Source organism: Oratosquilla oratoria, chromosome 19, assembly GCF_046742065.1.
Source record: "Oratosquilla oratoria isolate Oo_2021 chromosome 19, ASM4674206v1, whole genome shotgun sequence".
Lineage (NCBI taxonomy): Eukaryota > Metazoa > Arthropoda > Malacostraca > Stomatopoda > Squillidae > Oratosquilla > Oratosquilla oratoria.
In genome coordinates, this window is record NC_134795.1 from 21,637,569 (window position 1) to 21,655,068 (window position 17,500).

General features: G+C 38.9%; 1 protein-coding gene across 2 annotated transcripts in view; it reads left to right on the plus strand.

The window, feature by feature from the left end:
• The window catches only part of LOC143035781 (xaa-Pro aminopeptidase 1-like), a 267,060-nt gene that overhangs the window by 229,572 nt on the left and 19,988 nt on the right, over positions 1-17,500 (plus strand). For both annotated transcript variants that reach the window (XM_076202731.1, XM_076202732.1), the window contains exons 2-10: positions 2,780-2,954; positions 3,913-3,988; positions 4,723-4,905; positions 8,299-8,413; positions 8,923-9,039; positions 12,327-12,464; positions 13,596-13,716; positions 16,113-16,239; positions 16,794-16,940. In XM_076202731.1, coding sequence (XP_076058846.1) covers positions 2,780-2,954; positions 3,913-3,988; positions 4,723-4,905; positions 8,299-8,413; positions 8,923-9,039; positions 12,327-12,464; positions 13,596-13,716; positions 16,113-16,239; positions 16,794-16,940 — 1,199 coding nt within the window. The remainder of the gene's footprint in view (positions 1-2,779; positions 2,955-3,912; positions 3,989-4,722; positions 4,906-8,298; positions 8,414-8,922; positions 9,040-12,326; positions 12,465-13,595; positions 13,717-16,112; positions 16,240-16,793; positions 16,941-17,500) is intronic.

Below are 17,500 nucleotides of genomic sequence, written 5' to 3' on the forward strand. Positions count from 1 at the left end.
TCTCTATCTCTCCCTCCCTCTCTCTCTATCTCTCACTCTCTCTCTCTCTCTCTCTCTATATATATATATATATATATCTATATATATATATATATATATATATATACACATCTATCCCTATCCCTATCCCGAAGAGTTATTTTTAATGAGTTGAGTTGCCAGACCTGTAACAAACGAAATGTTGCATTATGAATAACAAGTCATTAACCTTAGATATTCTCTCGTATTGTTGCTCTTGCCCATTTTCATCGTTTTACTGGGTTCCGCACTATCCTTTACAAACTATCCATTCCATACTATCCTCAACTCGTTTATTATTCATCCTGTAGCTTTCCACTATCTTGCTCACCGGCACACGATGCCTTATGCTCCAGTCACGCAGTCACGATTTTTGTCAAAAGTTTTGAATTCAAGAAAAACTGCAAAGCCACTTTGCTTACAGTATTCTAGACTTCCTTATATAGACAATTCAACAATTTGTCTAACATTCGTATTCTAGGTTTAACTTCTCTTAGTTCGTCATTCAGCCTCTCAGTGAAAGACACGAGTAATTTGACATCTGGAGATTCGAAAAATAAAAGACTGTAACCGAAATCGTTTCTATTTAAACGAATTTACTTGTGTTCACTATAAACCCACTATCGGAGAAATAATATCGGAAGTACAGGAAAACTGTATATTTCGACCACTATCTGTAGTCCTCTTCAGCAGAATAGTTACAAGAAGTTAAAGCACAAGTATATATGAGGTAGTGAGGGGTACATAAAAGGGGATGGGGAAAATGGGGGGGACTCAGGTTACATGCCCCCCCCACTTTCCCCCATCCCCTTTTATGTACCCCTCACTACCTCATATATACTTGTACTTTAACTTCTTGTAACTATTCTGCTGAAGAGGACTACAGATAGTAGTCGAAATATACAGTTTTCCTGTACTTCCGATATTATTTCTCCGATAGTGGGTTTATAGTGAACATTTACAAATGTGTTATAACTTACCAATTTCGAATTTACTTGTGTGACTGGGACCTTGGGTAACGTATAGAAGAAAAATCATTACCTTCTTAATTGCTCTACCTAACTATTGGCAAAGATTTCTCCGGAAGAAAATGTCCTCTTGGTTCTGCGGTTCCACAAGCTCAGCGAAGTTTTCCATAACCTGTCTAAAATAACCAGCGCTTCTATCACTAGAACAGTATCACACCAAGGAGATGAAGTCATAAATGTCGTCAAGGAAAGTTGGTGGAACGGAGAGAGAATGTAGCCTCACTAAAGGGCGTTCGTTCAAGTAAAAACGACTTCGGTTACAATATTTGAATTTTCAAATTTCCAAATATCAATTTATCTTTCCGTCATATATATAGCAAAGTTGAATGATAAACCTAGAAATTGTAAACCTATACGAATGTTAGACATACTGTTCAATTGTTCTTAGAGAAGTCTAGATTTCTATTAGCGAAGTCATATCCTAGTTATTCAAATGGAGGTTGGAGGTAGGATGTCGGAGGAAAAATAGCTCAGTGTGATAACCCGTTAAGCCTTTACCTCCCTCCACTGTCATCATTACCCACATCACAACCTCGGATCTTCCTCCCCCCCTCCCCCTCCCCCCCCTCCTCCTCCCCCTCCCCCCCCACACTCAACCCTCACCTTCCCATTCTCAGAACAAACGAAACCAAACTGCCTCATCGCCGTTTCTCATAAGAGCGTTTGGGCTTGTTATCCTTCATGAACATAATTGAGGCAATTAAGTGGTCGAAGGCTGCCTTTCCTCTCCTTGCTAAGTCAGGTCAATCCAACGCACAGGAGTTTTACTTCCTTTGTTACTTTTTATACTAAGTCTCTCTCATATATATATATATATATATATATATATATATATATATATATATATATATATATATATATATATATATATATACATACATATATACAACACTGAGTGGATCCCAGTGAACAGATATAAATGTTTATTAACCATAATACACTTTAATTCTCAGCCATCAACATCGAGACAAACTCGAGGAGGCCAACATGGAGATATTTAAACGTGGTACGGTACGAACCGAGGCTAGCACGTGACAAGCGTTAGTAACTTAAGCGATTACACGTTTCATTTTCTGCATGTTGGCCTCCTCGAGTCTGTCTCGATGTCGATGGCTTAGAATTAAAGTGTATTGTGGTTTATATATGTATGTGTATATATATATATATATATATGTGTGTGTGTGTGTGTGTGTGTGTGTGTGTGTGTGTGTGTGTATACGTTTGTGTATGTGTGTGCATTAATAAAAAAATATTTAGATCCTTTGATAGTGAAGGGTTAGCAAATAATTTCGTGAAACCACCTGACGTCAGCCAGAGCATAACATACCGTGAAGGATTCGAACTGCCTTCACGCCGACCTCCGCCGCAAGTAGCGACGCTCTAACCCAGCGTTTCTCAACCAGGGCTCCCCGGAACCCTAAGGTCCCGCAAAATGTCCTTAAGGGTTCCGCGAGAACAAGTGAGATAAGCCAATGCACTTTCGATTTTTTAATCAATTTCATATACGTAATATAATTAAACACGCACGACATATTCTTGGTTATTATAATAATGTAATACAGACATTATCCTATCTAACCTATCATTACGATGAAAATAAAATAAGAAAGATTTTTTTTTTTTTTTTGCGCAGGGGTTCCTTGAGACATGCAACCTATTTACACAAGATTAAATAGGTTGAGAAACGAGGGTCTAACCCATTTGAATAATAACCTCGTTCACGTCTCTTACAGGAGTTACGGGCTGTGCCCTCGAGTACGACCCTCACCATGACTTCTGGGGATCGTCCTCGTCCTCGTCCTCGTCCTCGTCCTCCCAAAGGTGGAAGCGAGAGGTCACCCTTGAAGAACGGGTGCTCTGTGGAGAAGATGATGAGCAACCTGCCACCCGGGTCAACACGTCACTAAGGTCAGTCAGCTTAGGTCAAGTCTAGATTATTCAAAGACAGCCCAGGTCAAAAGTTCAGTTTTTTTTTTTTTTTTTTTTTTCAACATGGGGATGGCTGACCTATATCATTGGGGATACCCTTCATATAATACAAATATAATTATATATATATATATATATATATATATATATAATATATATATATATATATATATATATATATATATATATACTGTATATGCGTTTGTATATAAAGTATGTATGTTTTATGAATGTATGTATGTATGCATGTATGTATGTATGTACATATGTATGTATGTACGTATATATGTATGTATGTCTATACCCATGTTTGTATATATGTATGAATGTATGTATGTATATACGTATGTTTGTATGTATGTATGTTTGTATGTATGTATATATGTTTGTATGTATGTACGTATATATGTATGTTTGTATGTATGTATGCATGTACGTATATATGTATGTTTGTATGTATATACAGTATGTATGTATGTTTGTATATATGTTTGTGTGTATGTATGTACGTATATATGTATGTTTGTATGTATGCATGTACGTATATATGTATGTATGTTTGTATGTTGTATGTATATATGTATGTATATATGTATGTATATATGTTTGTGTGTATGTATGTATGTATGTATGTATGTTTGTATATATGTTTGTATGTATGTATGAATGTTTGTATGTATATATGTATGTATGTATAAATGTTTGTGTTTGTTTTATGTGTGTTTTATGTTTGTGTATGTATGAATGTGTGTATGTTGTATGTATGTGTGTATGTATGTATGAATGTGTGTATGTTTTATTTATGTATATTTTTATGTTTGTGTGTATGTTGTATGTATGTATGAATGTGTGTGTGTGTTTTATTTATGTATATTTTTATGTTTGTGTGTATGTGTTCCTGATTCACTTGACTTACGAAATGTTTACCATTCGCCAGAGTACAAAATCTACGTCTTGAAATGGAGGCGAGACAACTGGACGCCTACCTCATCCCCACAGACGACGATCATCAGGTTTGTATTGATTTGAGGGTCACCAACTGGGCTGGCACCCGTAGCTGGCACCCGTAGGTCATATATGTGGGATAGCCAACCAATCCCCATTTGGCTTGCATACACACGAGTACCCTGAGATTAAATCCTCCTGGTGGTCACAAAAATTTTGAACACTGGTAGAAAAGTTTCATACGTAAGCACCGTATATGTTTGAGCCCTGTCAGGTTCGTTTGATGCTTTGTATGTACAGGCTCAGTTGTACTCGAATGACCTGAAATTCAATCCTCGTGGTGGGCACAAAATAAATGAATACTGGTGGTAAGGTTTCATACGTAAGCTAGTTTTTGTGTGTGTGTGTGTGTGTGTGTGTGTGTGTATCCAGTGATAGCCGGTGTAAATTAGGTAACGGAAAGGGTTATATCTTTTATGTTTACAACTGCGAAATTAATTAATTGTAACCATATGCAGAAATCGGATAGAGAAACCAGTAGCAGCATTTACGTACACAATAAGTTGGGTCAAAAGCCTTTAGTAATAGATAATGTTGCATATGTGATTACTATGGAGTATTTACTAAAACAAAATATACACGACACATGTCAAATGCTGAAAAGGTATATTATCTACAAAATAAATCCATAAAGATACAAAAAAGTGAAGGAGTGACTAGCAAATCCGCTCACTACACTTTATACAAGAGGGACAGAGTTCTCGACCTCTCACGTCCCGTTTTCTTTGTTTTTTCTTGACAGAGTGAGTACGTGGGTTTAGCGGACAAGCGCCGCCAATACATCACTGGGTTTGAAGGCAGCGCGGGCACTGCTGTCGTCCTCCTCAATGGCGAACAGGCCTTGTGGACAGACGGCAGGTACTTCCTACAGGCTGATGATGAGCTCGATTGTGACTGGATCCTCATGAAGGAGAAGAAAGAAGGGGTAAGTCCCGGCTGGAGTGTTGGTAAAGACGTGTTCAACGAAATGAGCAATCAAGAGAACTGCTTTGACCAAAGGCTCCAGATCATTGTTTTGACATCCTGATTCACTCTCAGGTTTTCGAAGCTTCTTCTGACCTGAATAATGCAAACTATACTTTAGGGAAGACTACTCTGCCACCCCTACGGACCTGAGTCACACAATGTTATTTTATCATTGGAGACTATCTTCAATAAAAAAAAAGGATGCTGGTTACTTTTAACTTCTATCCAGCCTATCTGCGTCTCTCCTCAAATCATTCCTTTACTATCTTCAAATCATTCCTTTAACTATCTTCAGCGATAGATGCGCTCGAGGAGATGCAATTTACATATACCATACATAATGCCAGAAACTTTCATCTCCTCATAAGGGGGGGTGGCCAATACAAAACACAAACCCATTTGACACACACCAAAGCCCATCTTAGAATGTATCAAATCATTTGGTGTCAACCAGAATGAAATCATTAAAGTGATAGCTGGGTTTTAACGACTTAATTTGAATGATTCTAATCCTTTTTAAGCCCAAAAAATCCTCTACTCTGATTTTTGTCTCCAGATCAAAGTAATTCATGTCAACTGGCTTAATTGCATCAGTGTAATTTCAGAAGACATTGTCAACTAATATTCTAACATAAAAAATTATAAGTTTTAGCAAATTGCATCATTACTATTGGTGTGAAATCATTATTTCACTGTTCAGTCATTTGTTGTAGTTTTTTTCATCTTTATTTAATTAAAATGTTTAGTGTGCTTTGATATAGCCCTACGTTTACTCGTTGGTGTTTGTTGTTTCCACGTGAAATTCAAGTTTGAATTTAAATGTACACATTCGGAATTCCTAGATTGCTTCTAAAACTTTCTTTCTTAATGAAGATTAATTATTGAAATAACAAGTATATGATCACAGACAAAAGTCGCTAGTTAGTGCAAACTTAATGATAATCTATAATCAGATGCACTGATAACAGCTGTCCTAATGAATGGCTTATCAGTTTGATCATATAAAGTTTATAATGTTTTTATTACTATCATATTGGAGACTTATCTTCACTCGAAAATGAATGCTGATCACAACTTTTACTCTCACCTTCCTTCCTGTAAGACTTCTCTTCATCGTGGTAGAGCCACCGAGGATAGAAACGCTAGTTATCACTAACAAAATACAATCCACTATGAGCAAAGTTTATAATCCCAGAACAACATGGAACATTTCTAGAAATAAATTGACAAAAGAAAACCACTGTTACGTTATATTTTCTTAATATAGACTGAAACGAAACCTTGAACCTTAGAACGACATGGAACATTTCTATATATAAACTGACATAAAGAAAACCACTGTTACGCTTATTCTCTCAAGTTAGACTGAAACAAAACCTTGAATCTTAGAACGACATGGAACATTTCTAGATATAAACTGACATAAAGAAAACCACTGTTACGCTATATTATCTCAAGTTAGACTGAAACAAAACCTTGAATCTTAGAACGACATGGAACATTTCTAGATATAAACTGACATAAAGAAAACCACTGTTACGCTATATTCTCTCAAGTTAGACTGAAACAAAACCTTGAATCTTAGAACGACATGGAACATTTCTAGATATGAACTGACATAAAGAAAACCACTGTTACGCTATATTCTCTCAAGTTAGACAAACGAAACCTAGAAAACGTCCCCTGCAGCTGTCCCCTCAAGTTAGATTGACATTGGAAGGTCCTATTGAAGTCGTCCATTGCCTTATTGCGGGTGATCGTGACACTTGAGAAGACTGGAGTCTCTGGTGACGAGATTTCTGACCTTCCTCTATCAACAGTACCTTCAAGTCTATAGGAACGCACATACTCTCGCCCTACCGCTCACTCGCATTCACATTCACTCACACTTGTTCATGGCTTGATGGTGTAACGGACCGCCTTGAGTTCGGTCCCTGCCCAATGTTTAAAAAAGCATCACAACACAGCAGGTCGTGTGTGTGTGTGTGTGTGGCGGGGGGGGGGGTATGTAAATGAAGATTTGGAGTCTGGGATCTATATTGGAAAACTGTAAACACCAGACTCAATTGAAGGGTTTATTTGCCCGACGTTTCGATTCCCGTCCAGGAATCGTCTTCAGGGGGTATAATGGTTACAAGATTGTGAACTCAATTATAAATCGCCAAAGTGGTAAACCTGGGAAAGGTTCACACTCTCAATCACATGTACAAAGCATACCTCTTTACAATATTAAATACACTACAATTGAAATTAATTATTGGTACCAAATAAAATAAAATACAAATAAAAAATTAAATGGCTGCAAGCATAAAACAAGTGTAGCAAAAAACATCAATATATAACACTAACGTAAAAACATCAGAACAGAGGATAGAGTAGCAAAATGCCTTTTGCTACACTTGTTTTATGTTTACAGCCATGTAACTTTTTTTTTTTTTGTACTAATATTTCATTTTAATTGTGTATTTTGTTTGGGTTTTTTTTTTTTTTTTTTTTTTTTTTTTTTTTTTTTTTTTGTCTGATTGTAATTTAGTCATTTGTTCTTGACACTTCATTGCGGACATTTTGCATCTCTGTCCTATGTTCTGGTGTTTTTAGGTTAGTGTTATGTATTAATGTTTTTTGCCTCACTTGTTTTATGTTCACAGCCATGTAACATTTTAGTTGTATTTTATTATATTTGGCACCAATATTTCATTTTAATTGTAGTGTATTTAATATTGTAAAGAGGTATGCTTTGTGCATGTGATTGAGAATGTGAACCTTTCCCAGGTTTACCACTTTGATGATTTATAATTGAGTTCACAATCTTGTAACCATTATACCCCATGAAGACGATTCCTGGACGTGAATCGAAACGTCGGGCAAATAAACCCTTCAATTGAGTCTGGTGTTTACAGTTTTCCAATATATACAGTATAAATATATATATATATATATATATATATATATATATATATATATGTAATGTATGTATATTATGTGTGTGTATCGCAGTTTGCCAGAACTTATCACTTCTGATGTTAGAATATTAGTTAACAATGTCTTCTGAAATTACATTGATCCAATTAAGCCCGTTGATTACACGAGTTACTTTAATTTAGAGAAAAAACACAAAAAGTTATAAGTGAATGCACCAAACCTACCCCAATAGAAAGCACATTTATATGTGCTCTTATCTTCATATTTAAGCTTATGTTTTATGTTTAAGTTTATGTTTTAGTTTATGTTTGTGTTTAAGTTTATGTTTGTGTTTAAGTTTATGTTTGTGTTTGTGTTTAAGTTTATGTTTAAGTTTGTTTATGTTTATGTTTATATATGAGATCATAACCCCTATCTTGGTGCCTCGCAGGTTCCCACAATCCTGGAATGGCTCAAGGAAAAGCTGAGTTCCGGGAGCAAAGTCGGCGCAGATCCCAGAGTCATTGGAGCCGAGTCCTGGATCGAGCACAGCAAAGACCTAGCAGGTGAGTGCCACGCACTCTTGCCCGTATCTGTATACTAATAAAAAAAAAAAAAAAAAAAAAATCCTGTTGATATCGATCTAAATCGGACCGGAAACCGGAAATCCCTCAAGGGGACACGTCCCCTCCGGCCCCTGATTGGTTGAGGGAGTGGTAACGTGACAGCAACGGAGACGACTGATTGGCTGAGAGCGGGACGTCCTCGAACCCCCGAAGGTGCCTGCGAGCGAAGCGAGCTCGCCTGAAGGGCCGAGCCCCCGCGTAGCGGGGTCGGGCGCAGCCCGTTGCTCGTTAAAAAAAAAAAAAAAAAAAAAAAAAAAAAAAAAAGCGCGTCATCGGAAGGCCGATGGTGACGCCATAGGGTGGTCGATGATGTCCAATGCTCATCCATGTTGACGCCCATGGTCATGTCCATGCTCATGCTCGTTCAGACTCGTGTCCATACACAAGCCTATGATCTTATGGTCTCATGCTCACGCACATGGTCACGTTGTCTTTGTTTTTCCTCACAGAAGCTGAAATCGAGCTCGTCCCTGAAGAGATGAACCTGGTGGATGTCGTGTGGCCCGACTCCGAGCGACCTCCATACGTCCAAGACCAGATCATCATCCACGAACTCGAGTTCGCGGGTAAGTGACTTCGCCCTGGCTTCTGCGGGCGCGATCGGAGGAAACATCGATAGGTACGATTGCCTCCACTTCTAAGTTCTACAGGGGCTGATGTGTATATATATATGTATATAATATATACATATATATATATATATATATATATATATATATATATTTTAAGAAGCTTAGGGATTGACATCGTACAGTAACGATTTAAATGAGTTTCTTATATCGTAATAAACTCAATCATATTGTGTGTGTGTGTGTGTATGTGTGTGTGTGTGTGTGTGTGTGTGTGTGTGTGTGTGTGTGTGTGTGTGTGTGTGTGTGACGTAAAATAAGCTCAGTATAACTACCCAAATCTAAATCAACCTTTGTAGTACTTGGAAGTGAATCATATTGTACCACGTGATTTGGTCCCACTGGAGTAACGTCGATGAGGATCTTCTCCCCTCATCTCGTCTCCAGGTCCCCTTCGACTGAATAAAATCGCCTGGCGACAGCCAGGAAGGTTGTACAAGTCGCAGATAGAGATAGAAGGATCAATCAAGATATATTCAACTTTTTACCTCGCAAGGTCATTCATCTGCTGAATAAAATCGCCTGTGGTCACCTGTCCTTAAAGCCCATCAACACCCTTGTCCTCACCCAGAAGCGCAACCCTGTAGGGCTGATACTCGATCCCTGGGATGAATTTAATATACTTCTCTCCCAATCACTATTGCCTGGAATCCAGTTAATTACTTGTTGCTTCGAACTCCAGTGAATGGAAGACCCGCGGCCCCACAGTGGCTGGCAACGATCCTCGGGCCTTCCCACAGATCCCTGGGAATAACCTCGGGACTGCTATCTGTGTCACCAGCTCAAAGTGATAGTTAGGGACGAGCAGTCGCCGGTTGTGATAAATACATTTGAAGTTAATGAAGAGAGATCCTGGGCTCAGTCTGGGGATCGAATGTCGGCCTCTCTGGGCCGCAACTCTCGATGGAGGTAAAGGGGTTGACGGGTTTTGAAAAAGGACAGCTTCGTTGCCCATCTTGTAGGACCGCCATTTTATACCACATACCATATTTCCATCTTAATCACTTTATACCACATTTCCGTCTTAATCACTTTATACCACATACCACATTCCCGTATCCCCACCTCGACATATTACCAGGTCCGTATATTACCATTTCCACATACCACTACCATCACACGTCACGACCATCTCTGAATATAATATACCACATACCACCACTACTACTACCACCACCACCACCTCCTCTACCACCACAACCAATACTCCACACTATCATCACCACTCCACCACTACCACCACTACACTATTACCATCTCCACTTATCACCATTTCTGCATACCACATACCACCACCATAAACACACTACACCATTACCATCTTCACTTATCACCATTTCTGCATACCACATAGCACACACCACCACCATAAGCACACTACACAATTATCATCTCCATTTATCACCATTTCTGCATACCACATACCACATACCACCACCACCACAGCGGATCATTAAAGGCCTCTCAAAAGTTGCTAAGACTTTTATGGCCAAGTTTCGATTGGATAGGAGAGAGTCTTCCTGGCCAGGGGCAAATGAGAGGTGGAAAATAGCCAAAAAGGTCAAATTAGCCAAAACCGCAAAGAATAGAGAAGACCGCCAAAATAGTCCAGTCCGCCAAAATAGCCAATACCTCAAAAATAGCCGAAACGTTAAAGTCGCCAAAAGAACCAAAATAGCAAAAATAGCCAAAACGTCAAGAAAGTCTCAAAAAGCCAAATTAGCCAAAAATGTCAAATTAGCCAAAACCGCAAAAAGTAGCCTAAATTGCTAAAATAGCCCTAACCGCCAAAATATCCCAAATCGCCAAAATAGCCAAAACGTCAAAGACGCCAAAAGAACCAAAATAGCAAAGATAGCCAAAACGCCAAAATAGCCCCCCAAAAGCCAAATTTGAAAAAAACGCCCAAATGGCTACTCTCTTTGACCTATTCCTCCTTCAGCAACCTGTCAATGTGTTTCACACATAATCGACTTTTCGCCGTGCGCCGTCCACGACACGACGTCGTGCTCTCAAATAACCACGGGTGTCTATGGACGTTTTCACATGTGTGAAAGAGTCTATAGGTACCCATGGTTCTTTGAGAGCACGAGGTCGTGTCGTGGACGGGCGCACGTCGAAAAGTTGCTACGTGTGAAACGAGCCTTAAAGGTGGCAGCGCTCAAGATGATGAGTTTCTCTATTGGGGCTGACGAGAACGGAGAGGAATGGCCAAAGACAAGAGAGGCTCGTCTCAGATGGTTTGGTCACGTGACGAGGAGAGATGAGGAAAAGGATGTCGGGAGAATTAAGGCACTAAAGATGAATCTGTTCGTGTCACTTCGAGTTTCACAGTAATCAATGGCGGTCCTCTGGCGTTCCAATTGATCTACCCAAGAGGAAACGCTGGGCTGTTGTCTGTATAGGAGTAGAGTAGGTTGGTTTCTGTATAATTGGCTGTTAGGAGGAAGAGCAGTGGGACTCATTCTGGCTGTCAGCTCTCTTTGTGTGAAGTGAAGGTGACTTGGGAGAGAGCTTGTGTCTCTCAAGTAGTGTACGATTTTTTATTATTATTATTATTGTTATTATTAAAAAAAATATATTATTTTTTTTTTTAAGGAAATGACACAAATGTTTCAACTTGAACTCACCAATGCCCAAAAATTCTGTTACGTTATAATATTTTACATTGATATTTCAACTTTAACTACACAATATCCAAAAACTCTATTATCCCTTTACACCATCATGATCAACTTTGTTTCTGTTTAGAGTGATATTTACACATCCGACATCATTATGGACGGAAATCTTCCCAGTTTTGTTTTGTTTTGAGTGTTTGTATTCTCTTCCATTCCATCTTATTCTATCCCGTCCACTTCTTTAGGTTTAAGATGAAAATAAGCAAAAGTTTGTTTACCAATAGAGTTGTTAACGAACAGAATAGTCTTAGTAACTATGAAGTGAGCGTTGAAACAATTAGTTGTTTTAAGAGAAGATTTGATAACTTTATGGATGACAGGTGGTAAGGGACATGGAACTGCCTAGTGTAGGCCTTATGGTCTCTTGCAGTCTCCTCCATTCTTCGAGCAAGAGGTGAGAAAAGATGAGATAACTTGTTGGATAAGGATGACAGGTGATAATGGATATGGAACTACCTAGTGTAGACCTTATGGTCTCTTGCAGCCTCCTCCGTTCTTATATTCGTATGTTCTTACATCATCCTTCATTGACCCTTTCTTCAGGCAAGAAGTGGGAGGACAAAGCTGACGAAGTGAGAGCCAAATTGGAGGAGCTCAATGCTGACGTTCTTGTGGTCACGGCGCTGGACGAAGTCGCCTGGCTCCTGAACCTAAGAGGCAACGACATCCCTTTCAATCCAGGTAAGAACCATCCAGTTGATCTTACATCCGAGGGCCTTGCTTCTAAAACCTTCGCCAGTCATTACGAACGATTATACAATAGAAATTGACTCGTTTCGTGAGCTTTACGTTTGAGGATTATCGGTAGATTTTTTTTAGATAAACCAGAAAGCTAAACTTAAACTCTTTAATACGAGTCAAATTCTCGTGCGCAGCATCGGATGCCTGAGGTACGATAATTGATGCATCACACTACTCGCTTTATAAAATATAACGTCACTGCTGTATTGTTCATTCTCTTTCACTGAGTAATAATAAACACAGAAAACGTGATACAGCCAGTTCACAGAATTCGGAGGTCACTTAGCTACATTTACAAAATAAATATAACCAAGACGCCGAGACCGGCATCTTCGTATAACCACTCCCGCCTCATGTCGCTTAGGTAGGCGTCACCGTATGGAAGGGGGCTAGACTGCAGTGGTTCTTAACCCTTTACAGTGCCCGTAGCCCTTGACATCTCAGAAAACTTCCTCGTACCCCCATCCAATACAAATACAATGCAAATATACGAAAAGATGAGTGATACAAACCTTATTTGCTTTCTCATTGTAAATATACAGTACCATTGCACTGGGGCTATCATGTCTCGTACCCCCAGGCTTAAGGTATCGTACCCCAGGTTAAGAACCACTGGACTAGAGATATAAAGCGTTCGCCAAGACTGGTGAAAAGTTTAAAAGAAGGTCCTTCAGACTTTGATAGTACAGTTCCATGGTGAGGTCATAATCTAAAGGATATGTTGTAAGACCTGTTAATGTTTTGTTTTTTCGTAATAATTGTTAATCTATTTGTTTATATATTCACTAAGATATGTATTTATAAATGCAACATAAATCACACCAAACTCGTGACTAAAAACATCTGCATAAACCAATGGGAAATTAATTAACAAAAGAACAACGTCTTCGTCTGTTAAGACGTCTTCAGAGTACACCGTTTCTTTCCGAGTTACAATATGGTCCCCGAAGATGTCTTAATAGACGAAAACGTTTGGTCTACTTAATTTCCTCCTGGCTTTTACATACATGCACGCATACATCTAAATGATCCTGTACCTCAATTCGCCCTCTATCTCTCTTTTTCTTTCAGTCTTCAGGAGCTACGTCATCCTGACGAAGGAGCACGTGTACCTCTTCTTGCCGCCGAACAAGATTACCCCAGCAGTGGACAACCACCTCCACGTGAACCAGTGCGACCAGCCCTGCGTGATGTAAGTTGACTCTCTCTCTCTCCTCTCTGTCTCTCTCTCTCTCTCTCTCTCTATATATATATATATATATATATATATATATATATATATATCCCTCTCTCTCTCTCTCTCTCTCTCTCTATATATATATATATATATATATATATATATATATATATATATATCTTTCTGAAATCTTTATTTCTCTTTCGATCTCTTCATCTCCCCCCATCTCTCTCCTTTGTCTCTGTATCTATCTTATTGTCTATCTCGATCTCTTTATCTTCCCGTCTCTCTCTCTCTCTCTCTCTATATATATATATATATATATATATATATATATATATATATATATTAACAACCACAATGCACTTTAATTCTAAGCCATCAAAGGCCGACGTGCAGAAATTGAAATGCGGTACTGCCAATGATTCGAACCCAGCATCCTCATGACAAGTGCGGTAGTGACTTACCAACTAGGCTATCAAGAAAGACATAAGTTGAGCGCAATTTTTCTTGTATATTTGTATGCTCGAGTTACACACACACACACACACACACACACACACACACACACACACACACACACACACACACACACACACACACACACACACACACGAGCCCCAGAATTACTAAGCTCGTCTTTTACCAACTCAACGACAATGTTTACAAAAGGATTGCAAACTCATATGCGTTGCTTGAATTCGATGCCGATTGAAAGCAACGATCATAAAACAGCCAAATAACTATTGACATGACGTCACTACAAACTCGCCTTAAAATGACTGAAAACGATTGAAATGACGGAAAACGATTGAAATTATGGAAAACGATTAAAAGTACCGTTCGAATTTTCATGTTAGGATCGGTGAGAGGAGGGGGATAATGTTGCTCGTATCATAAACGCCATTGACACGGGGCTAGTCTAGTAGCTGCTAGTGCTAGATGCAAGTTAACTTACCCGGCGAGTAAGTGTTCACACTAGGATAGATGGGAGGCAAGTTAACTAGCTTTCCGTTGACATTAGGCAAGTACAGGAGACTACTAAACTAGCCAGATGGCAACGAGGATGCCGGGTGAGGGTGCAACTTTTCTCTTGTGCCTCTTGAGGCTGGGATAGGACGACGGATCGTTAATTCACAGCCATCCATGTGCTCGGTACCGGTCGTAACAGCCAAACATTTATCAACATGACATTACTGTACGTCACACACACATACACACGCATATATATATATATATATATATATATATATACAATATATATATATATATATAAATATATATATATAGATATATATATATATATATATATATATATATATATATGTGTGTGTGTGTGTGTGTGTGTGTGTAAGTAAAGATTGACAAATATAGAGGTGAGGTGGCAAAATGAAAAGTTAAGGCTAGAGTAGTGAGTTTATTCAGAACCAGACGTTTCGACCTCTAGGGTCTTCCTCAGTGGACTGAAAACAGGAGAAGAATCAAAATTCGTCAACAGCTTTTAATGTAACGCAGGGTCGTTAGATCACATTAAAAGATGTTGACAAATTTTGATTATTCTCTTATTTTCAGTCCACTGAGGAAGACTGTAAAGGTCGAAATGTTTGGCTCCGAATAAACTCACTACTCTAGCCTTAATTTTTCATTTTGCCACCTCACCTCTCTCTCTCTCTCTCTCTCTCTATATATATATATATATATATATATATATATATATAATCATACTGCATATACATATATATACATATGTATATAATTTACATGTGTATATAAATATATACAAATATGTATTATATATATATATATACATTACATATATATATATATATATATATATATATATATATGCGAGAATAACAACCAGGAAAGGTAAACGAACATGCAGAGCGCTTTTGTATATTTACATCCACTGTTTCTAGTACACTGAAGGAAATACGAAGTATTATGAAATATACAAAACTGCTCGGCCTCGTTAGTTTATATTTCCTTTTAGTTACTCCTGCATTTGTGAACACACGTTTCTAGTGTTTTCATTTATATATATATATATATATATATATATATATATATATATATATATATATATAAATATACACGTATATATCGTCATATGCATATACATATATGTATACTGTGCATATGGGTACACGTATACATGCACTTATACAAATATGTAATGTACATATACATATACACCAAGCGTGCACACAAAAAAGGGCACACAAATGTATACACAGGATCATTCATGCACACATACACACACAAGGGTATCACAAGGGTATCACTAGTCCTCAAAATATTGACTTTATATATTTATTTATTCATTCATTTATTCATTCATTTATTTATTTATTTATTTATTCATTTTTTTATTCATTCATTTATTTATTTATTATTTTTTCCTCCCACAGCATCGAGTCGTACAACGATGTTCTCAACCGCCTCAAAGCTCTGAGCGCCAGCGAGTCCGTCAGGAAGGTGTTGGTGGGCAAGAAACATTCTTACTCGGGTGGGGCCTCCTTTGCTGTCTACTCTGCCGTAAGTTCTTTTTCCATGTGTATGTGTGTGTGTGTGTTTGTTTGTGTGTGTGTGTTCACATTGATCGTTGGATCATGTGCTGGACTCGTGATCGACAGCTATTTCCCTCCCGGAAGAGAGCTCAGAGCTCGTATGACCGATCTATGGGTAATGCTGTGACCTTACACGCACGCACACACACCCAACTCCCCGCCCACGAGAGTTGGAGTAACGACTCGAAGCGCAGCGATACTAAAATTATTCCAGCCCTGGGCAGAATTCGAACCCTGACCGCTGTAGTGACAGTCAGGAGCTCTCCCAACCGCGCCACCGATTCGTGTGTGTGTGTGTGTGTGTGTGTTTGCGTGTGTGTGTGTGTGTGTGTGTGTGTGTGTGTGTGTGTGTGTGTGTGTGTGTGTGTGTGCGTGTGTGTGTGTGTGTATTTACCTAGTTGTATTTTGCGGGAAGGGGAGCTATGCTCGTGGTACCCCGCCTTTGTGTGCGTGCGTGCGTGTGTGTGTTTATTTTCTCTTTTTCTCCCGGACTCTCATCTCCTGGTTCTCCATCTCCTGCAGATCCCCGAAGAGAAGCGGCTCCTGGCCGTGTCCCCAGTCCTCGAGATGAAGTCCCAGAAGAACGAAGTGGAGATCGAGGGCATGAAGAACTCCCACATCAGGGACGCGGTCGCCCTCGTTTCTTTCCTCAGCTTCATGGAGGAGGAGGTTCGTTCTCAACGGAGTGTTCCTAGACAGGGCCAAGGGATGTCTAGGTAGAGGGAACCCCAACCCAAAACTGCTTGAAATCGTCTGGCGAAAGCTGAAACAAAATAGAGCTAAAAGATCAAGTCAAAGTTGAGACCAATTCTGAGTTCAGAATGTTATTTTCTTCTTCTTCTTCTTCTTCTTTTTGAGAAAGGGGGGTAGCTCCAGTTTCTTGGGGGAGAGTGGTCCTAACCCTAATTTATAAAAGATCCTAACCCTAATGGCGGAGATTTTACCCAAATCCCTATGTCGGCGACCTAATTGTTTATATCTAGACATAACCTCAACATTATGGACAGCTGATTTAGGTAAAATCTCCGCCATTTTGAAGATTTATGTCTAGACTTAGGGGTTAGAATTTTTTATAAATTCGGCCCCAGACCCCCTTCAGGCATAACACTTGACTTTATACATCCCCCCCCCATGCTTCCAGAAGTAACCAGAACAATATTCCCTATGGATGAAGGAGGGGAGCTCCCAGAACGAGGTTCTACCGAAGACAAGCTCTTCAACTATTATCA